General features: G+C 48.9%; 3 protein-coding genes across 7 annotated transcripts in view; 2 read left to right on the top strand and 1 right to left on the bottom strand.

The window, feature by feature from the left end:
• The first annotated feature begins 114 nt into the window (after positions 1-114).
• On the top strand, positions 115-4980 carry LOC142038277 (D(1) dopamine receptor-like). Its single transcript, XM_075043573.1, has 2 exons — positions 115-2926; positions 4620-4980. The coding sequence occupies exon 1, from the start codon at positions 756-758 to the stop codon at positions 2118-2120; it is 1365 nt and encodes a 454-aa protein (XP_074899674.1). The 5' UTR covers positions 115-755; the 3' UTR covers positions 2121-2926; positions 4620-4980.
• Positions 4588-19318, top strand: R3HCC1 (R3H domain and coiled-coil containing 1). Of its 3 annotated transcripts, none has more exons than XM_075043565.1 (10): positions 4588-4693; positions 7487-7527; positions 8061-8166; positions 9203-9332; positions 10491-10628; positions 10906-12151; positions 12417-12589; positions 13888-13958; positions 14806-14901; positions 16965-19318. In XM_075043565.1, exons 1-10 carry the CDS (start codon positions 4603-4605, stop codon positions 17111-17113), a joined length of 2241 nt encoding a protein of 746 aa, XP_074899666.1. In that variant the 5' UTR covers positions 4588-4602; the 3' UTR covers positions 17114-19318. The 3 variants fall into 3 exon arrangements, with proteins under 3 accessions (XP_074899666.1, XP_074899667.1, XP_074899668.1); XM_075043566.1 differs by having other exon boundaries at positions 8061-8160; XM_075043567.1 differs by lacking the exon at positions 4588-4693 and adding an exon at positions 7156-7408 and having other exon boundaries at positions 16965-19317.
• Positions 15611-19413, bottom strand: part of LOXL2 (lysyl oxidase like 2) — a 57986-nt gene continuing 54183 nt past the window's right edge. For all 3 annotated transcript variants that reach the window (XM_075043563.1, XM_075043562.1, XM_075043564.1), the window contains exon 14: positions 15611-19337. In XM_075043563.1, the coding sequence (XP_074899664.1) occupies positions 19258-19337 (80 nt within the window). In that variant the 3' untranslated portion in view covers positions 15611-19257. The remainder of the gene's footprint in view (positions 19338-19413) is intronic.

Consider the following 19413-nt stretch of genomic DNA (forward strand, 5'->3'; position numbering starts at 1 on the left):
AAGCACACTGAATTTCTATCCTGATTTGCATTGAAGACCCTCAAATCGCACTTGAATGTTTGTTATTTTACCCCTTCAATCCTATCACTTAATTCCCAAGCAACTTACCCTGTCAGCTGCGGACTCCCAATGCCATGTTCTTCTTGGCTCGCAGAGGACCAGCCTGGTGAGTAGGGGACCTGGTGTGCAGGCAGAGAAGGATCTCACCTGTGTGAAATCCAGAGGCAATTAGCAACAGAGGGAAGAGCAGACAGCAGAGCAGCCTGGTTTATGAGCAGAGAAGGTCCGTCTGCAAGAGCAGAACTCAGATTCCCTCTTGCGTCTGGCAGCAAGTCCCAGCCTGGCCAGTGCAGAAGGGATTGACTGGGATTCTGTAGCAGGCATCAGATCAACAACGGATGAAGAGCTGCTGAGAGAGGAGAGGGAGGAAGGCTTGCAGCAAAGCCTTCCCAGCTCGCTCAAGTGCCGGAGGTGAGTGCCAGCTCTCTGTGAGCGACAGGCTGCAAAGAAAGAAAAGTAGGGTGGGAGGCAAGAGGGAGAAAAACAAATGCCACGCTGTCAGCTGGAGACTTGGAAAGGAGTGAGAGCTTCAAGCACTTTTCCTTGTGCTGGGTCATCTGGCAGAGTGTGAGAGCTGGGAGGATTGCAGTTGGTGCTTCCGAGATGTCAGCAGAGCAGTAAAAAGGGGTTTTGGATGCTGATGGGGACTTGAACAGCTGTGAAACCTCTCCGGGGACTGGAACAAAGGGGAACCCATGGATGGTTTTTACTCCTCCGTGGAAGGAGATGGGCAGGATGTGATCAATGACACCAGTAGTAGGAAGAGCTGGGCAGAGGAAGGCAACTCCAAGTTGTCCTTCCAGGTGGTGACAGCAGCCTTACTCTTCCTTCTCATCCTCACCACGCTCCTGGGTAACACGCTGGTGTGCGTGGCAGTGGTCAAGTTCAGACACTTGCGCTCTAAGATCACCAATTTCTTCGTTATCTCCTTGGCAGTTTCTGATCTCTTTGTGGCTGTGCTGGTGATGCCCTGGAAGGCTGCCACTGAGGTGGCCGGGTTCTGGCCCTTTGGGGCTTTCTGTGATGTCTGGGTGGCTTTTGATATCATGTGCTCCACAGCCTCTATCCTCAATTTGTGCATCATCAGCGTGGACCGTTACTGGGCCATTTCCAACCCCTTCTGCTATGAGAGGAAGATGACGCAGCACGTGGCTTTCATCATGATCGGAGTGGCTTGGCTACTGTCCCTCTTGATTTCCTTCATCCCTGTGCAGCTGAAGTGGCACAAGGATCGTGAGCTCCTTAGCCAACAGGAGCCAGGTTTTAACATCACCGGGGAGGAGGAGAACTGTGATGCCAGCCTCAACAGGACTTATGCCATCTCATCTTCTCTCGTTAGCTTCTACATCCCTGTTGCCATCATGATTGTAACGTACACCCGCATCTTCCGCATTGCCCAGCGGCAGATCCGCAGGATTTCCTCCCTGGAAAGGGCAGTGGAACATGCCCCAAACTGCCACAGCAGCGACTGCCCTCACGACGCTTCCCTGAAGAACTCCTTCAAGAAGGAGACTAAGGTCCTCAAGACCCTCTCTATCATCATGGGCGTCTTTGTCTTTTGCTGGCTGCCCTTCTTTGTGCTCAACTGCATGGTGCCCTTCTGTAATCTCGACCTTCGTGAGCCAGGAGAGCTACCTTGTGTCAGCAAGACTGTCTTCAACATCTTCGTCTGGTTCGGGTGGGCCAACTCTTCCCTCAATCCTATCATCTATGCCTTCAATGCAGACTTTCGGAGAGCTTTTGCAACCATCCTGGGCTGTGGCTGCCTTTGCCCCAGCAATGCAGTGGAGACGGTGAACTTCAGCAATGAGCTGGTCTCCTACCACCATGACACCACGTATCAGAAGGAAGTGGTGACCCTCAGCTACCCCCAGCTTCTCCCTCATGCTCCTCTGCAGACGGAAAACAACGAGGTGTCCTTTGACAAGGTTTCTCAGGTCTCTGAGCCCTCTCACAACACCTGCCCTGTGGATGCCTTGCCTGCAGTCATGCACGTGGAGTGTGAAACGGCTGTCTCGCTGGAGAAGATTACACCTTTCACCAGCAATGCGTTCGATTGAGACAGGGTTGGGAAAAGGGTGGTGGGATGGTCTTGAGGAGAGATGGAAGCAGGGACACTATTGCAGTTGCCTATTTTCTGAGGAGTTTGAGGATAACGTGGATATCGCACACTCTGCCTGGGCAGGAGTTTGCATTAATAAGTGTGTGGAATAGCCAAAGTGATTTTCCAGATGGCTCAAGGGGTTTTGGATACGTGTTTTTGTAACTCACAGTTTCAGACCCAGCCCAAGTGGGCAGTAGAGATCTCTGTTGCTGCTCTCTAGTTGACCCATGGAAAAATGCCTTCTGCAAAAGACGAAAATGCAAGGGCTCAAATTCCACTTTCCTTGTGACTTCAGCTGAGAAAGCAAAGACTTGTGTGGTCTGCTGAGCCTCTCCATAGTCAGTGAAGTAAAAACGCAGCTGTGCTTGTGGGGAGAGAGGCTGGTTTTGCCACTGCCTGTGTCCAAAAGGCCATCAGCCCAAGGCTGCTAAATGGACGTGAGCCAAATGCAACTGCTTGCTTGGTGATAACTGCTGCTGGCAGAACTAGATAATCCTGCCTTGTGCTCAGTGGGACAATGCGTAGCAGCCTTTAGCTAGGGAAACCCACGTTCCTAGTGGGCTGTGCAGGAGGGAGGTGATGGTCTTGCTAGGGTAACTCTCTTTAGGCTCACCTCTGACTGTCTCTCTTGCTCAGGCAAATTATCCTGCAGGTCTGGACAGGTATGCAGCCACCTCTCCTGGAGCCCCAAGGCTGTGCTTGGTAGCACCTTGTCTGGAGCGTGTTGTGGGGAAGGATTTGGCATGCTAAAGGTGTGCTCTGGTAAGCTGGGATATGCACAGCTGAGGGCAGTCTAGGATGAACACAAACTGTGTTTTAGCCCCAGGATGTTGGACAATTTGCTTGGAGCCTTTGGGAATGAGGGTGTCTGAGCCCTTCAGACTCTGAGGGTAGAGGAGAAAATCAGATGTTAAAGCAAGAACATTGCTGTTTTGGTTTCTGCGCCTCCACCACATCATCCATCAGTCAGGTCCTCCTCCTTTGCCTAGACTGTTTCTTCTCCCTTTTACTTTGTTCTCCCTCTAATTCCCTTCCTCCCCCATTTCATTCAGGATCCTTCCCCACTGCCTCCCTTGCTGTCTCATTTCAATAATAATGGCTTCTTAAGAAGCACTTCTTGCTCACCTGTACTCTTTAATTAGCCTCTCCTGTGCGTATGGGAGCTTGTGTCTGGTTAGCTGGGGGTAGAAACAGCAAGTGAACAGCCCCCAGCATTTCACTGCCGGCTGTGACACAGTGACTTTAGAAAGGTGTTTTGATCGGTGCCTGGTTAAACACTGCAGCAGCAAGTGGCACATCCACCTTGTCTTGAATCTGAGACATCTTTACCTCTCTGGCACAGCAGAAGAGCCTCTCCCCCTCCCCGGCAAATGTTAACAAAAAGAAAAATCAAAAAGTGATAATTACAGAGTAACGGTAATTATTAAATAGAGCCCAATTATAGTCAAGTTACAGCATAATCAGCGTGGGAGGGGAGCGGAGCTTACCGTATCTCCAAGGTCGATGCTTGGATTTTTCTAGGGAAGCACTGGTAAGACTCAACTTCATGTATAACCATCTCTCCCTGTAGCAGTGGTGGCTAGCTGTCAAAACCGAGACAGTCTCGGGGCTTTTCAGCTCTGGGAGGACAGTACAGCCTAACTTAGAGAAGGAGTTGTTGTTCTGAGATGGGCACGATCATCTGGTGTGTTTCTAGGAGGCCCAACGCAACTAATTTCATTTGAACGTTGCTGCAATACATATAATAATTTCCCACGCTAAAAGCAGGGTGTTGTAGCACGTGTAGTATGGTTGTGCTTTACTTTGGGACTCCTGGCTTGGTGGTGAGAGGGAGTCAGAATACCCAGCTTTTTTCAAAGCAGGACTGTCCTGGTCTCCCTGTTTTTGAAGAATTTACTGATACTCAATCTTGTGGCAAAGTTCTGAGGCTTAATCCATGACTGTTTGTAAAGAGACTGGAGAAAAGCAAGCAGCTCAATGTATCACTGTTATCTGTGATGAGTTGCAGGGTGAACCTGCAAACAAAAGACAATGGAGATGGTGATATGATCCTTTCTTTTTGTCTAGTTATTGTCTGCATTTAACTTGTGTTGGGGAACACTGCAACAGTCCCCAGCTCCAAAGCACTGGGGCTCTCCTCTACCAGCAGTGCAGTGCACCAGCTCCCTCCGGCTGGACCTCGTACCTGTGGCTTGTGGCCTGGCCGGTCGCTGGACGGCTGATACCTTCCTGGCATCGGCATCAGAAGAGAGGAGGTGCTGACAATGAGCTAAACCAAAAAATTCCAGGGTATAGAACAGGCCTCTGCACATTACAGACATTTCTGTGGTCAGTCTGGGAAATGGACAAACAGCTCCAAAACAGTGTAACTCAGGCTTGCTTTGGCAAAACTACACCTTGTTTAGCTGGCTTCAGAATGGGTTTCATTTTTTCCTGCTATGGGTTTCCTGCACAGGTCTCCTCTGCAGTTCCACTGGGATGCATCCTCCTCCTCCCATCCTAAAGTTGTACAGTGCCTGTATTTCAGAGGTGAGTGAAATTAATTCCTACCTCGGGCTGATCCTGGAGCAGGGACTATGAGTCGGGACTCGTGCGTGCTGTTGCTAGGTCTGTTCCTGCCCTGTAATCCCAGGTAAACCAGTTCACTTTCTGGAGCTCTGGTTTTGCTGTGGGTGAACTGGGGGCAGCAGCGTTGGCTTACCCTGCAGACAGGTTGTGAAGATGGGTGTTTTTTTGGGGCTGTCGGGGTGAGCACAGCTGTCAGCACTGAGCAGTCTAGATAAGAATAAAATGAGTAAATAGGAGTTCAAATCCAATTTGGTGTGAGCTGGATTGCAGAATAAGGTAACAAACTGGCATCTTTAATGCTCTAGTGTCCCTCTGCTGCTGTGGCAGCTGCTGTGGAGGTACCGGGGCCCCAACATTATCTCATTAGGTGCCTGGTTACATGAAGAGAGAGATCATTAACTAGGGAGAGGTATCTGGGACCTATCAGGCACAACTCAAGTGTCCAAGGCCACTTGCTAACCCTGGATACACAGGGACTAAGGGAAAAGGAGCATTAAAATCTCAATTTAAATGGAAATTGGAGGCTGCTCCTGAGAGAGACGGAGCAGCAGCTGGCAGCCCATCCTGAGAGCTCAGACAAGGGGCAGGCTGATGGGACTGGTGCTGCAACTTGGACGTGAGCTGTTGGGGCTGGCCAGGACTCGGCTCCCAACCTGAGGAAGCGTGTGTTTGGGGAAGGAGGACCTGAACGGCACCCGGCTGGGGACAGAGGTGGCTGCCCTGGCACGGGGGCTCTGAGCTGCCCCTGGCCCATGCTACGGACAGGTCTAAGTGCCTCACCAGGCACTGCTGTGCTTTGCCCACTCTTGTAGCTCCCCCTCCATTCCCCAGCCCTGCACAGACAAAAATCCTGTTTGTCTGAAGCTGCAGCAAGCATGGTCCCGTCTTCCCAGGGGACTGTTGGTCTCAAGCTCTGGCCATGGGCTCTAGGCTCCTTCGAGCTCTGCAGGGTTTTTCCTCTTTTCTTTTTTTCCCTGTTTAGTTCCTGCTGCGATGATTGAACAGCAAGCACCCCAGAGATATTTAGTACTGTTACAGTGAGACACAGCAGACTGCCCAAAAACGCTGCTGGAAAGTCTGCCGTGGAGAGAAAGGTCTGTGGTTCATCTCTAAATGCCAGCAGCAGCCTAAGGGGGGGCTTCGCTGCCAGCCCTGCTGTGGTTTGCAGACAAAGGACAGTGGCACCACGTGCCCTGACTCTGGTTTGCAGTGGAGGTAGCTCCTGTTCTGGAAGGCTGTGCTGCTAGTCCTGCATTCAGGGCTAGTCATCTCAGCCTGGCTCTAAGGGAAAAATGAGAGCAGGGCTTTCGTGTCTCAAACCTAGGCTGGAAAAAGTGCCTCCCTGCTTGTATCCATGTAGGTTGGAAAGGATGCTGCAAGGCTGGGAAAAAGGCACTGTCGTAGTCTGTGCGATCACGAAATCGATGCACATTTTATTATGTCGGCCTGGGGCAGACAGGAAGACTCTGGGAATTAACTGTGTGCGGGTGGTTGGTGCAGTTGCCGCAGCAGACGGATGCGGAGTCATGCCCACTGCTCCTTTCCCGGTTGGGTTGTGGGAGCATATCTGGGTGGACAGTGTGGGGCAGGGAACGGCTGTTGCCCTTGAAGAGATTTTTTTTCAAGTTTAGGAGGAATGGATTTAGCAGAGAAAGGGGGAAATAGTGCAGGGGAGGGGAAAGGGATGGCTGGTGTATGTTGCTGTCTTGCCTGACTTTGCTTCCAAATTGGAAACATCAGCTGCTCTTCTCATCAGGCAGAGGCCAGGGTTGGTCTCCAAGGAAAGCAGCTCCAGACAGGGGTCAAGACTGAATGAGGGTCTCCAGATGCTTGGAGGAGTCTGGCAGAAGCTTTTGAGAAATCACAGGCCTGGCTTTCTCAATCTATATGGTAATTTTGAGCAATCAGCCAGCTAAGCGGGGAGACGCAGGAGAGATTAACCCTGCCGAGGAGGATTTTGGAAGAACAAGGCCAGAATCTCTCCTGGTGCCAGTGTGGGGATGGCTCTGATGTACCAGCCGTGCTGCCTCGGACTTGTCTGTGTGTCTCTCACAGTGTGTGGAGCATGTAAAGGAGCGCAGACACAGTTCTTTTCTGCTCCTACAAGAGAAATAAGGAGGGTAATGAGTTACCTTCGAGCATATCGCTAACAAACAGTGTGGTTCCTTTTCGTTGACCTCGCTCCCACGCTGAATGGCAGCGACTTCTCAGCTGGGAGCAGCTCAGAGCCACGTAGTGACCAAATGGGGACGCTTTCGCTGAACTCTGGGATGGATTACACCCGGCGAAGGCAGTCAGTCGGTGTGATGCTGTCCTTGTTTCTGTTCTGTGCGATGTTTCCAATTCTTGAGACCCTTACTCTTCCAGAAACTCTCACCTGGGGCAAATTGCTCCCTCCCGCCCTCCCCAGGATTTATGCATTAACTTATCAAGGAGGGAATGGGTAACTAGGAGAATGCTTAGAAATGTTGAGCACCTGTAAGTCTCATTGGCTTCACCTGGCACTCCTGAAACAGGCACAAATCTCCCATTAGTCTTCCGGAAACTTAGGCTCTCAGCATCAGAGGCTACTTCTGACTGCTTTAGCTGCTTTGTGCCATGGTCTCCCTAAGGAGGAAGGCAAGACGGTGAAAAACTCTGGCTGGAGTGGAGGAACCTGTGCGATTATGGAAAAGCGTTAGTATTTCTTTCTGGGGAAATTGCGCTAAGGATAATGAGGGAGTAAAGGATGTCCCAGCTTCAAAGCTTTTCTAGGTGGTACCTGCTGCTGTGAGCTGCCACCTCCGTGGACTGGGGTGAGTCTGGCATAGACAAAAAGGGGTTTGTTTTTTGGGGTTTGGGTTTTTTGTTTGTTTGGGGGTTTGGGGTTTTTGGTTGGTTTTTTTTTTGGTTTTTTTTTTCAGGATTTTGACCAGGGTGAGTCTGGCATCAACAAAAAGGGGTTGGTTTTTTTTTGGTTTGTTTTTTTTTGTTTGTATTTTTGGGTTGGTTTTTTTTCAGGATTTGGACCGGGGTGAATCTAGCATCAACAAAAAGGGGGTTTTTTTTTGTTTGTTCTTTGGGTTTTTTTGGTTGGTTGGTTGGTCTTTGGGGTGTGTTTTTTTGGTTGTTTGGTTGGTCTTTGGGGTGTGTTTTTTTGGTTGTTTGGTTGGTCTTTGGGGTGTTTTTTTTTGTTTGGTTGGTCTTTGGGGTGTTTTTTTGGTTTGTTCTTTGTTTTGTTTTGGTGGGGTTTTTTTTGTTTGGTTTTTTTTCAGGATTTGGACCGGGGTGAGTCCAGCATCAACAAAAAAGAGGTTTGGTTTAATTTTTTTTTTTTTTTTTTTTTCAGGATTTGGTGTTTCAGGGCCACGCCACGGGTGGATGTACCCCTGTCCCCCACAAACCAGACCCTCACCCCCTCCCGCCGCCCCTGCCCGGCCTCTGGCAAGGTCCTGGTGAGGGGGGGGGGAAATGTTGGTGGTGCGAGCTGCCCCCATTCCCAGCGCATCCCTGAACACGCGTGGGCCAGAGCTCCTTGCGTGGGAAAAACACTTTTCCCCGTGTACGAGCGGCAGCGCGGCCCCGCGGCGGGGCGGGGCTCCAGGGGAGGGGCGGGGCTCCAGGGGCGGGGCTTTCCAGCGGGGAGGGGGAGTGGCTTCCCAGTGGGAGGAGCCGCGACCGGGCGCAGGCGCCGCGCCGGGAACTGCCGCTCGCCGGGGCCTGGCGGTGAGGGGGGGGAACACACGGGACACGGACACGGGGGGGGGGACACGGACACGGAGCCGGGGTCGGGGGGGTGCACGGAGCCGCCCGGGGTGCTGGGGAGGGATGGGGGTGGGGGTGGGGAACGGGGCGCGCAGGGGGATGGGGGGGAACGGGGATTTGGGGGGGGGGTGTGCAAAGGGCAGCACGTGTTGCCGGGGGTGCGACGGGGAGGGGGGTAACGGTGTAAAGAGCAGCAGAAGCGGCTGCACAGGGGTGTCGAGGTGGGCAGGGAGCCGTAAAGGGTGCTGGGGGGTGCACAGGGAAAGGGGTGGGGTGCGGCAGGGTGCGCAGAGCAGCGCTGGGGGGGGGAGGAGCACAAGGAAGGGGGTAACACGGTGCAAAAAGCAGCACGGTGCTGGGGGTGCGTGGGGAAGGGGGATCAGAGGGGTGTCGAGGGGGGCAGGGAGCCGTGCAGGGTGCTGGGGGTGCACAGGGAAAGGGATGGGGTGCGGTAGGGTGCACAGAGCAGCGCTGGGGGGGGCGCACAGGGAAGGGGGTATCATGGTGCAAAAAGCAGCACGGTGCTGGGGAAGGGGGATCACAAGGGTGTCGAGGGGGGCAGAGAGCCCTACGGGGTGCTAGGGGTGCACAGGGGCAGGGGTCAGGGCTGCAGCGGGGCGCATGCAGCTGCGCAGAGGGGGGGTCGGGTTTGCAGGGGGTGCTGGGCACCCACGGGGGGCAGGGGAGCTTGCAGCCAGCTCTCCGTGTGTCCCTGTCCCTTCGCAGGCCTCCTGTCCGCTGCCACCCTGGCGCTGCGCTGCATGGATGGCGTTTTCCTCTCGCCCAACGAGGATGAGTTCGTGGGCAGGATTGCCGAAGAGCTGGAGCACTTCATGCTGCAAGGGCAGCACCACAGGTAAGTGCCCAGCCACGGCGGCGAGCGGCCGGGTGGTCTTTGCACGGGGTGACCCGCTCCCCGCGTGCGGTCCCTGGGCGATGGCACGTGCCGCTCTAGGAGCAATGGCACGTTGTGACTCTTGTCTCGTGTTTTGCATCAGTTCGGCGGAGTGAAAACGCCGGCTGGGTTTGCGCAGCAGCATTTGGAGCCTGGCTGCAAGGTCTGGCTGGCTGCGGAGCTCCAGGCTGGCTCAGAGCATCCCTGCAGGCCAAGGATTGGCTTGGGGTTTCTGCCGTGTGCCCTTCTCTATTCATGCTCCTTCAAGCGGGGTTTTTTTTGACGCTGGTAGCTTTTGCACCAGCCACAGTCTGGCCTTGCTCACTAGTCAGCCTGACGAGTTATAATGAATAGTTTTGTAATCAAACTTTCATTTCCTCTCTCTGCCGAGGGCTTCCTGTATGCCAGATCCTCCTCCATGGCAGCAAACTGTCACCTTGGATTGCTGCATTGTTTTTCTTTGGCCGGGCTGGATCTAACTGGACCTAGTCCCTGATCCGGTGACCTTTGAAAACCTCAAGATGGCCAGAAAGAGGGTGTCAGACAGGAGCAGGGGTGGGATGGCTTAGTTCAACTTCCTGCCAGCTTGTAATGACCTTAAATATTTGTTTCATTGCTTTTTAAAAAACGTTTGGCAGAGAAAGTACCCATGCAATTGTAAAATGCTCAGAAGCGAAACCGGAATTGTAAAAATGTGTCTAAATGCAATGGAATTGAATGTGGTGGTTATTCATCCGTTCATATTCTTTGAGTTGCTGGTTTCTGGAGCGCACTCAGACTGGGAGGAAGGGGACGAGTAACAGCCTTGTGCTGGTACTTTCCAGCCATTCCCAGAACGGATACAGGCAGGAATGAGAGTCCCAGCCAAAGGCCCCGGGACCAGGCAGCCCCAGCTGCCCCGTGCTCCCAGTGCTACATGCAAAGAGAGCACGTCTGTCTAGACACCTAGGATGGAGAAGGGATTTTGGCCCTTTAATACCAGAAAGTCCTGCTTGGCTTTTGGGCTTGGATTAAACCCTACAATGGGAATGACTTGGGGTAGAGAGGTTGTTAAATTCTTGCTACGTCCCCGTCTTTTTCCTTCCTGCAAATTGATGCCCTCAACCCATCTCTTTTCAGAGTGCTCCTGTTCCCCCCCCTGTCCAGTCGCCTCAGGTACCTGATCCATCGGACCGTGGACAACGTGGATTTGTTGAGCAGCTTTTCTGTGGGAGAAGGATGGAGGAGGAGGACGGTCATCTGTCACTCGGCCGTAAGGTACAGTGCAGTGGATGTAATAGTGCTTCTCTTTCTACGGCCATGGGTTTTTTGTTCAAGCTTACAAGTACAGAGTTTGTGTGCTGCTTCTCTGCAAAGAGGAGGGTGTCTGTTATTGATAGCACCTTCCAGTTGTTAAGGAAGCAGAGGCTCCCCCCTGCCCGATCTGCTGATTTCTATGTGGATTTGGTGCTTTTCCTCCTCTATCTTTTGCAAACATCATGTTACTTGGGTTCCTCTGCTCCCCGCTCACATCCTGCCGTTCTTTTGGTCCCAGGCTGCCCAGCGAGACTGGCGACCAAAAACCCAGCAGCAACCCCCCGAGACCGCACCGACCTCCGCAGCCGTGGGGCCGGGGGGGCCGAGGCGGCAGGCTGCGGCACGGCGGGGAGATGCACGGAGACAACTCTCGAGCTTGCGTGGGGTCTGGCAGGATAAAAAGGCCACCCAGGAAGAAGCCAGATAAAGCGCTGTACATCCCCAAGGCGATGCGCAAGAAGGCAGAATGGGGGGAGCAGGAGAGCCCGGTGGCAGCTGGCACCGAGTCGGGTGGCAATATGGCACGGGAAGAAGAGATCTGCCCTAAAGCTTCAGTTGGGGATGCCCAGGAGGAACTGGGCAAGTCTGAAGGCAGCCCAGGTGGTGTCTCCTTGGCCCTTGGCAAGCAACAGGAGTCTGGCGAAGAGTGTGTTTCAGGAAAAAATAACGATGACGCAAACAGCGAATGTCCTCCATGTTGTATGGATGTCCCATCGTTAGAGAATAGTAATGATTTCTCTGGGCAGGAAAGTCAGGATAAAGACTGTTCAGATTCCCTTACTTCTGTACACAATAAAAGCCCATCTGAAGCAGAAGAGCAAGATTTGAGCTGCGACAACGCTATTATACCAGAAGACAGCAAAATCCTGTGCCAACTGCAAGCTGAAGACCAAAACAGCCGGGATGCCGGTGTATTGGAGTGCGGTGAAAACTCCTCCCTATCAGAAAGTTGCGGCAATAATTGCTGTATGGACCCGGCTGTAGCAGAGTCGAGTGCAGCGTCGCTGGTGCTGGAAAACCAAGGAAAGAGCTGCGCTGCTGCCAAGAGCCTGGAGAGCGGTGGAAACGTGTCACCGCCTGAAGAACAGGGCAAGGACTTTGTGAATGCCGGCGTGGTGGAGGGAGGCGAGAGTTTCTCCGAACTGGAAAGCCAAGATCAAGAGTGCCCCAACGCTGCCCAGGTGGAGCATACCCAATGCCAGAACCCTCTAGAAGCCCAAAACGAGCCTCTGGCCGCAACTGAGCCGGTCTGTGGTGCTGACCCATCAGGTCCTGAGAACCAGAATGAGCGCTGGGAGGATGGTCCCGTGCAGAACCGCAGCGGGAAGGTGCCCGTGGCAGAAGAGGAGGACAAGGAGTGTTTGGGCTTGGCCGATGCGCTGTGTCGTGAGCTGCATTTGTCCGCAGGCGATAAAGAGGAGAGCGCGGCCGTCTGCGGACAGGGCAGCCTCGAGGACGACTGTACTGCAGAGCTCTTCGCAGAGGTAGTGTATTGCCACGGGTATTGTTGTGGGGAGCAACTTTGGGGAAAAGAGGTCGGCTCAGGAGTCAGCCCGAGGGGAAGGCATTAGTCCGTGGGAGGAGAGTCCCTGTGCCGGGGCTGCCCCAGGTGGCTGCTGAACCTGTTGGCAGGCGTGTGACCGCAGAAGTGGTTTGCAGGGACCGAGGTGGGGCCCTGGAGGATTGCTCTTCGAAGTAACACCTTGTCTGATTATTTTTAATTATTATGGTTTTTTAAAATATTCTCAGATTGTGGGTTATTTAACCGTGAAGGACATCAGCATTGAGAAGATCAGCTTTGATTATTCCAACTACGGAGATGCACAGCTCAGCGAGGGGGATTTTGGCCACGTAACTGAAATCTATGACTTCTCCCCATCGCTGAAAACGGAGCACCTGTTAGAAGTGTTCTCGGATTTCCAGTGAGTACCTCTCCGAGAGCCTGAGCACATTGTGGGCATGAAAGGAGCAGTATTCAGACTTGAATGCACAACAGAACCTGATTAAATTTAAATTTTAGTTTCACCTTTATGCCCTTATGTCTTACACGCTTTCTGTGCCTGAAAGGACATTTTCCTGCTGTTTATGCATGATTTAAAACACAACCGGTTCTTCAGGGCTCTGTCATACACACAGTTATCTACGTGCGGGCTTATTCCTACTGCTCTGGCCTCAGTGAGAGTCTTTAGGTACTTTCTAGGAGCTGCTTTGTTATTGCATTCCAGTGCCTGAGTGAAATTACATGCTTACATAAGTCTTTGCAAGAAAAAGGGCTCAATCCTGCTGTTGGAGATAAGATTTATTATGTAAATAATGGGGAACAGAGCCCTGTGCTGAAGGGAACGACATTGGATTAGTAGCAGGACCAGAGCAAAGTTCAGCCCTTCATTAGTGATAAACGGTGCTGGTGCAGCTCTGAATCAGTCTCACTTCTGCCAGAGTGCGCAGATATGGTGTCTTGTTTTCCTTGTTTTCCTCCCACCATCCTCCTCCTCCTCCTCCTCTTTTGACATACCTGGTGGATTAGATGTGAACACTTCACCTCTTCGGATCCCTTAAATTAAAAAACTTGATTTACATTTTAAATAAGCTTTCTTATTGTCTGTTGTGTGAGTTTCCTCTAATGTATCTTTTTTTTCCACTTGCTGTGACAGTGAAACTGAGCTGAAAATTGACAGATCTAATCTGAGCAGTGGATTGTATTTTCTGTGTTGCAAGAAAATCTTGGAACTCCCTGCTCCCAAACTCACATTTTCCACTGACACTTTATTAGATTTTTTCACATTGGTTTCTTCACTCTAAGCTTTGTAGACCACTTTTATAAATCACTTGCTTTTTATTGTAGATGTCTGAGCAATTGGGTTGTGTTTATAGAGCACTACATAAATGACAAACAATATTTCTGTGTTACAAGAGAGCCCCTGAAATTGGTTGATTTTGGCCAAGGGTTCCTTTAGAGAAGAAGGAGAGTTCTTGGGGACAGCTGCTGGGGGAATTGCACGTTGTGGCCTTGAAAGGGGCACATCTACTGTTCTTCTGTGCCTTCCTTTCCTTCTCTTTCCCCTCATGTAAAATGGGTATAATGCTTTGAAAAGCACCAGCTGTCTACATAAAAATATTAAGTACTCTTGATAACTCCGAGGTGGCTGATGGGTTTTATTGTGTGGGGGTTTTTTTCTTTCTTATTGATGAATATTATTCTATCGTCTTTTCATTTCAGCGAGAGTGGCTTCAAAATCCAGTGGGTGGATGATACGCACGCCTTGGGAATCTTCTCCAGCCTGTCTACAGGTAGCGTGACTCGATCCGTGGCTGCGATTCAGGGACCTGCAGAGCTGCTGGGGTTTCTCTGCTCTTGCACGGTGACCCTGTACTGACGCGGTGGTGTGCAATGTGCGTCTGCTGAGTCTTGCGCTCGGGCTAAGCTGTTGCCAAAGGTAGTCATGGTTCATCACATCTTTCTTCCTGCGTGCTTCAAACTTGAAAGGCTTTTAAGGCTTGAGAAGCTGGAATTACTGTGGTGGCGTGTGGAAACTCTGCTTTGCAAGAATAGCAGGTTTTTAATTGGCTTGGATAATAACCAGGGCACCTTTTGTATAGGGAGCGACTCACGCTGCGTTTCCAGAAATTAATCTGTTTTGCCAGTTCAGGTTTTTTTCTCTTGGAACCTGGCAAAAATTCCTGCAAGCGTACAATAACGAGTGCTCGTGACCTCCTGGGGCCCTTACATGTGCAGCTGCACAGAGGTCCGGACACCAAGCCTCCTGGCAAACTGATCTGCTCAGGGCAAACACCCCAAGCTCAGGTCAGAGCCATCCCAAGAAAAGTTTCCATCCAGCAGCGTATGTCATCCAAAAGCTTAGGCTCTTTTCTTGGGATTTAGTGTAATAATGACAGAGGTGTCTTTTTAAAATGTGTTTATATTTTCTTGGGACTCTTCCTGTGCAAGGAATGTGTGATATAAGTAAGCCTGAGGCGACCAGAATGAGCTTAGCTGTTTTGGTATGAGTCCCAAGATGATAACGCATCAGCTGCTGAAGCTCAAATTATTCGGTGGTGTTATACCATGTACTGATTTTTATGATTAAAGCCACCAATATTCAGTCTGCTAATTTCAGCAATCTTTGTTCTTTTGAAGCATCTCAAGCCCTGGGGCGACGTTATCCTTCTTTAAAGATCCGACCATTGATCCATGCAACAAAGCAGTCTAAAATCAAGGCACTTCAGCGACCAAGTAAGACAATCTTTTTTTTTTTAGATTATTAGTAGTATTATTTCTTGGTTTACCAGACTTCTGTATCCTGAGTGGTCATGATGACAGGTTAAATGGGGAAATATATATTAAGGACCAGTATTTCTTTTGTTTGTTTGTTTTTATAGCTTTATTGACATTGCAGGACAGTGAGCTGTTGTGTAGAGTCTTTAGTAAAAGCCTGCAGATGCATTTTTTTTTTTTACAGTATTTTCAGCCAACCTGTATCATAGTTATGTTAAAACTTACTGTGTCAGTAATGCTGGTTTCTGCCCATTAGCAGCAGGCAGGAGTGGTTGGCATAGGTGAATGTGATGACAAAAACAAATTTGCAGAACGAGACTATGTTATATTTTACTTACAGGAGAGATAACTACAGCTGTTACCTATGCTTAAGTTTTCAGTCACTCTCTCCTGCTATACAAGGGCTGGATCAAAAAAGCATCAAATCCTGTTGCTTTTTGTTTTCTCTTCAGCTAAGTGGTTTGCTGAAATTCAGGCTTAGTCTGTCTTCTGTTACTTGCTTGTCTTGTGTAAAGTTTTAAGTGAAGAGTTGTATTGTTCAGCAGACGGGTGTAGCTGTAGCAGTGATTGCAGGAAGACAAAGCATGGCAAATGCCAGTAAGTTTCTCTGCCCTATTACTCTGCGCGGTTAAAGGTAACAGATGAGACGAAACCCATAGCAGTTACATTTTGTGGTTGGCATAATTTTATTCAGTATCAGGTGAAGGAAAAAATTGTTAAGCTTAGCCATTAACATTGTTCTATTTCTTTTATTGCCTTTTAAAATCATACTGTAATCAGTTATACTTGCCACAGTAAAGAAATGCCATGAATCTTGTAGCAGTAGAGACTTTGCTGATGTACAACTATACTGTTATTTCTACCGTACATTGCAGTTGAAACAAATATCAATATTACTGCTTTAAAGGGACACTGTCACAGTTAGAAGTTCCTGAGTTTTTAAGACTGCTAGATTTAAATGAAATGTCAAAGAATTGGATTTAGTTTTGCACTGCCCCCTTTGTGTATTTTCATTCATGCTTCCTGATTCTTGTTGCTCTAGCCTATTGGCACACTTCTGAATCAGGTTATAAACTCCTTCTGGGGAACATTATATATAAACTCTGTATTCAGTTTAAGTAGCAATTTTTTTTTCCAAATACAAATTTGGATCTTAATTAGCTGACAGTGTCTCTTTTTTTTTTTCTTTTTTTTTTTTTCCCTCTGAGCTTTGTCAAGAAAGAGTGGCAGTTTTATTTCCCAAGCTGCAGATGCTTTGAGTCTGCCCCTTTTTCTTTAAGCTGCTGATGGGCTGCCTTTATTAATAAAACTTCTGAAAAAGCAAGCAAAGCCCCCATTGCTAACTGGATAATAAATTTGCAAAAGGTTGCTGATAAATGATTAGGTAATTGCCAAATCCAGACTTCTGTGGACTTGGTAGAGTTTTGGTGTATTCAGTTCTTGTAAGGTGAAACTGTAGCAAGCCACGTGTCTACCAGAAAATGGAGGTTACTGGCCAAAGGGCTTTTCCAAAGTGTCTGATAGGTTTAGCTTCTTAAAAAAAATGCAGATCTTGTTTTTCCTTGCTGCTTTCTAAAGATTTAGACCGCTGGTTTTGATTAGTCTAAATTGAGTTCAAACTTGACTGTGCATGAATAAATTGGTTGGACTGTGCGCCTTCATTTTGTTCTCAGAGATGTGACTTGCTGAATTTTGCCAGAACAGTTAGGAAGCTGTTCCTGAAAGCAACTGGGGAACAATTCTCTCTTCCACTGCAGAAGAGGCCTAGAGCTTAATCATAGCCAAATAGCTTTTGAACTGTCATTGAAAAATCTTAAGTACAACTCTGGAGGCACATCTTTCTAAAAGAAAAGGCAATTTACTGGATAGGGGTAGAAGGACTTGCTCATGCTCCTGGGCTAATTCTGTAAAGGAACTAAGAAAATAGAAATCAGCCCTTCTGTCTGCCAGTCCTTGGGTTTAGCCAAAAGACTGCTCCTGAACAAGCACTAACTTAATGATTTTCACTCATTTTTACCTAGAGCTCCTTCACCTTGCAAAAGAAAGACCCCAGACTGACACTGCGGTGGCGAAGAGGCTGGTGACCCGGGCTTTGGGTTTGAAGCACAAGCAGCAGGGCGTCTTGGGCACCGAAATGCTCCTACCGGAAAGCTTGGACCAGGAGGAATAAACCATCTCGGCTAACAAAAGTTGTATAGATGAGCATGGCTGTGATATTAAACTGCATGCAGAACAGTGAGTTGCACAGGGATGTTCTCTTATGGATTAGCACCATCTTTTCTTTCTGAAATTGGGAAGGGAAAAAGTTTACTATTAATGAGATCTTGAGCTCAAGAGCCAAGCCCTGTGAGGGTTGCTGTTAGCTCTTCATTATGGAGAGCATCTTGCCCTACTCCATTTCAAAGTGTCTGTTATTCACTGGGACACTTGCAGAAAGTAAGGCTGCTTACAGAAAAGCCTGTTCTATAATTTTACAAAGATGCATTAGAGTAAGGGAATTGTATCTTCTTGGCCAAAATTCAGCTGTAAGCAAGAGCAGAGCACCTGCAGGAGTCAAAAAAAATCTGTTTAATGTTTACTTTGCTGTAATGTTATTGTTAAAATATCCCACAAAGGTGGCAAGCATTGAATGCAAGTGAGTTTCAGGGTTTTTCCTTATTTACGTAGTGTTTAAAGAGCCTGACTTGCTTTGTTGCACCGTTAGCAAGGAAAGTTGTCATACACTGATTAGGAAAAGAAAACCAGAACTTGCCGGTTGTGATTTGCCCAGAGCCTGGTGTTAAGAGATGCTGCAAGACACTTCGTTGTGGCAGCAGCAACAGAGCATCCAACTCATCTCAGACTCTGCTTTTACTGCACAGTCTGGCATCTTGAGAACAAAATGGAGTTTTCCAGCTTACAGTAGGCTAAAAACCTTTGCTAGATGCTACCCTCTGGGCCACTGGATAAGTGACAGAAATACTCTGACCAGGCATTAGCAAAAGACTTCTGCATTATTTAAGCCTCACAACATCCCTGTGAGGTAGGTTATGGAGAGCACAAGTTAGATGCAGCCAGTTTAAATTCCCCCTGTGGATTGAAATGGTCAGCTGTAAGTATTCAGTTAACTTCTGCTGCTCATAGAAGTCTTCTGTACAAACACAGAGGGAGAAGAAACTTCAGTACCAGGAATTGTGAACAAGGCCCTAAACTTTCATGGAGTAGAAATACATAAATGGCATATAAAACATTTTTTCTGGGTAAAACACTTTTATTCAAGTAGCTGTGTCTGAAAATGTGTAGCAATGTGTGTCCTCAAACAAACAGAGGAACACACGTAGCACCATTATGAATTTACCAAGTGTAAAAATCCTTTTAAAGAACAACTTACACAGGTGGGTCTGACAGCACAGGTCCAGATCCCTGATGATGAAAGCCATGAAGTTACCTCTGTAAGGTACAGTGATGATACAATGCCTTAACTAAATTTATCCTTTAAAGAAAAGACAGAGTGAATATCCAGAATTAGCAGGTAATATTTAGATGTACGTAGAATCTATTGGGTGCATAGCTTACTGTGTAATGGAAATTCACAGTCCAGTGGACTCATCACCAGGAGATCTGCAAAGTCTTCTAGCTGTTACAAGGGAGGTGTAGCTTCATGGAGCCCTGATGCACTTGTAGAAAATAGTTCTGCATTAGCTGCTCCGCTTAAGAGATTGTATTGGGAGTTGATTGTTGAATACAAGAGTTTCACTTCAGTATTAAATTACACTTTATACTGTTCTGCCCAGAAAAAGCTGCTCCAATTTTTTTTTCCTTTCCTGTGTTTCTTTGCTAAAATGCAGTAATGATGTGGCAGTACTGAGGATTAGCTGTGTTCAAGAAGCAGCGTCACAAATGGAGGCGTTTGCTTCAATGGTGCGTTCAAGCTTGAGTCAAAGAGCTTAAAGATACCAAGATTAATGCCTTGAAGAAAGTGAATGGTAAAGGCAAATTGTGCTTGCTGTAGCCTGGACCTACATCTGTGAATAAAGATGGTGCTGCAAAGTGGAGGGAGAAATCGTTGTGGAGAAGCTTGGAATGGTGAAGATATGGAGCCAAGTAGAGTTTAAAAGACTGCTCCTAACTACCTCAGTAGTAGGGACTGGAGTTAAGACACATGGTGGTCTGAGCACCTAAACTGGGAGGAAAGGCATCTTTAGAAAATAATTTACCTTGCTAAATTTAGAGTTTGATTGTTTGCTTGATTTTCTTTTTTGTGCAGTGGTTAGGGAAATCACCGAAGCAGGAAACCTCGGTTCTTTAAATAGTGGGGTGGGAGGCGATGCCGTTCTATCGGGTGGACACCTTGTTATTTGTGAGTCCGCTGAAGTGATCGAACTTCTGTTCCGTTTCCTCACTGAAAGAGCCACCTGGGGAGTTTACAGAAAGAGCACAGGGTTGAGCAGGAGGCAGCAAAGGCAGCTTGCAACACAAGGCAAAGAACAC

The sequence above is a fragment of the Buteo buteo genome, chromosome 12 (assembly GCF_964188355.1).
Source record: "Buteo buteo chromosome 12, bButBut1.hap1.1, whole genome shotgun sequence".
Lineage (NCBI taxonomy): Eukaryota > Metazoa > Chordata > Aves > Accipitriformes > Accipitridae > Buteo > Buteo buteo.

What these genes read in the sequence shown, in the direction of transcription:
- LOC142038277 (XM_075043573.1), top strand. Translation starts at nt 756, where the DNA reads ATGGATGGTTTTTACTCCTCCGTGGAAGGAGATGGGCAGGATGTGATC.
- R3HCC1 (XM_075043565.1), top strand. Translation starts at nt 4,603, where the DNA reads ATGGGTTTCCTGCACAGGTCTCCTCTGCAGTTCCACTGGGATGCATCC. An exon ending in ATCTGTCACTCGGCCGTAAG is followed by an intron (nt 10,629 to 10,905) that starts GTACAGTGCAGT and finishes TTTTGGTCCCAG; the next exon opens with GCTGCCCAGCGAGACTGGCG. An exon ending in CAAGGCACTTCAGCGACCAA is followed by an intron (nt 14,902 to 16,964) that starts GTAAGACAATCT and finishes ATTTTTACCTAG; the next exon opens with AGCTCCTTCACCTTGCAAAA.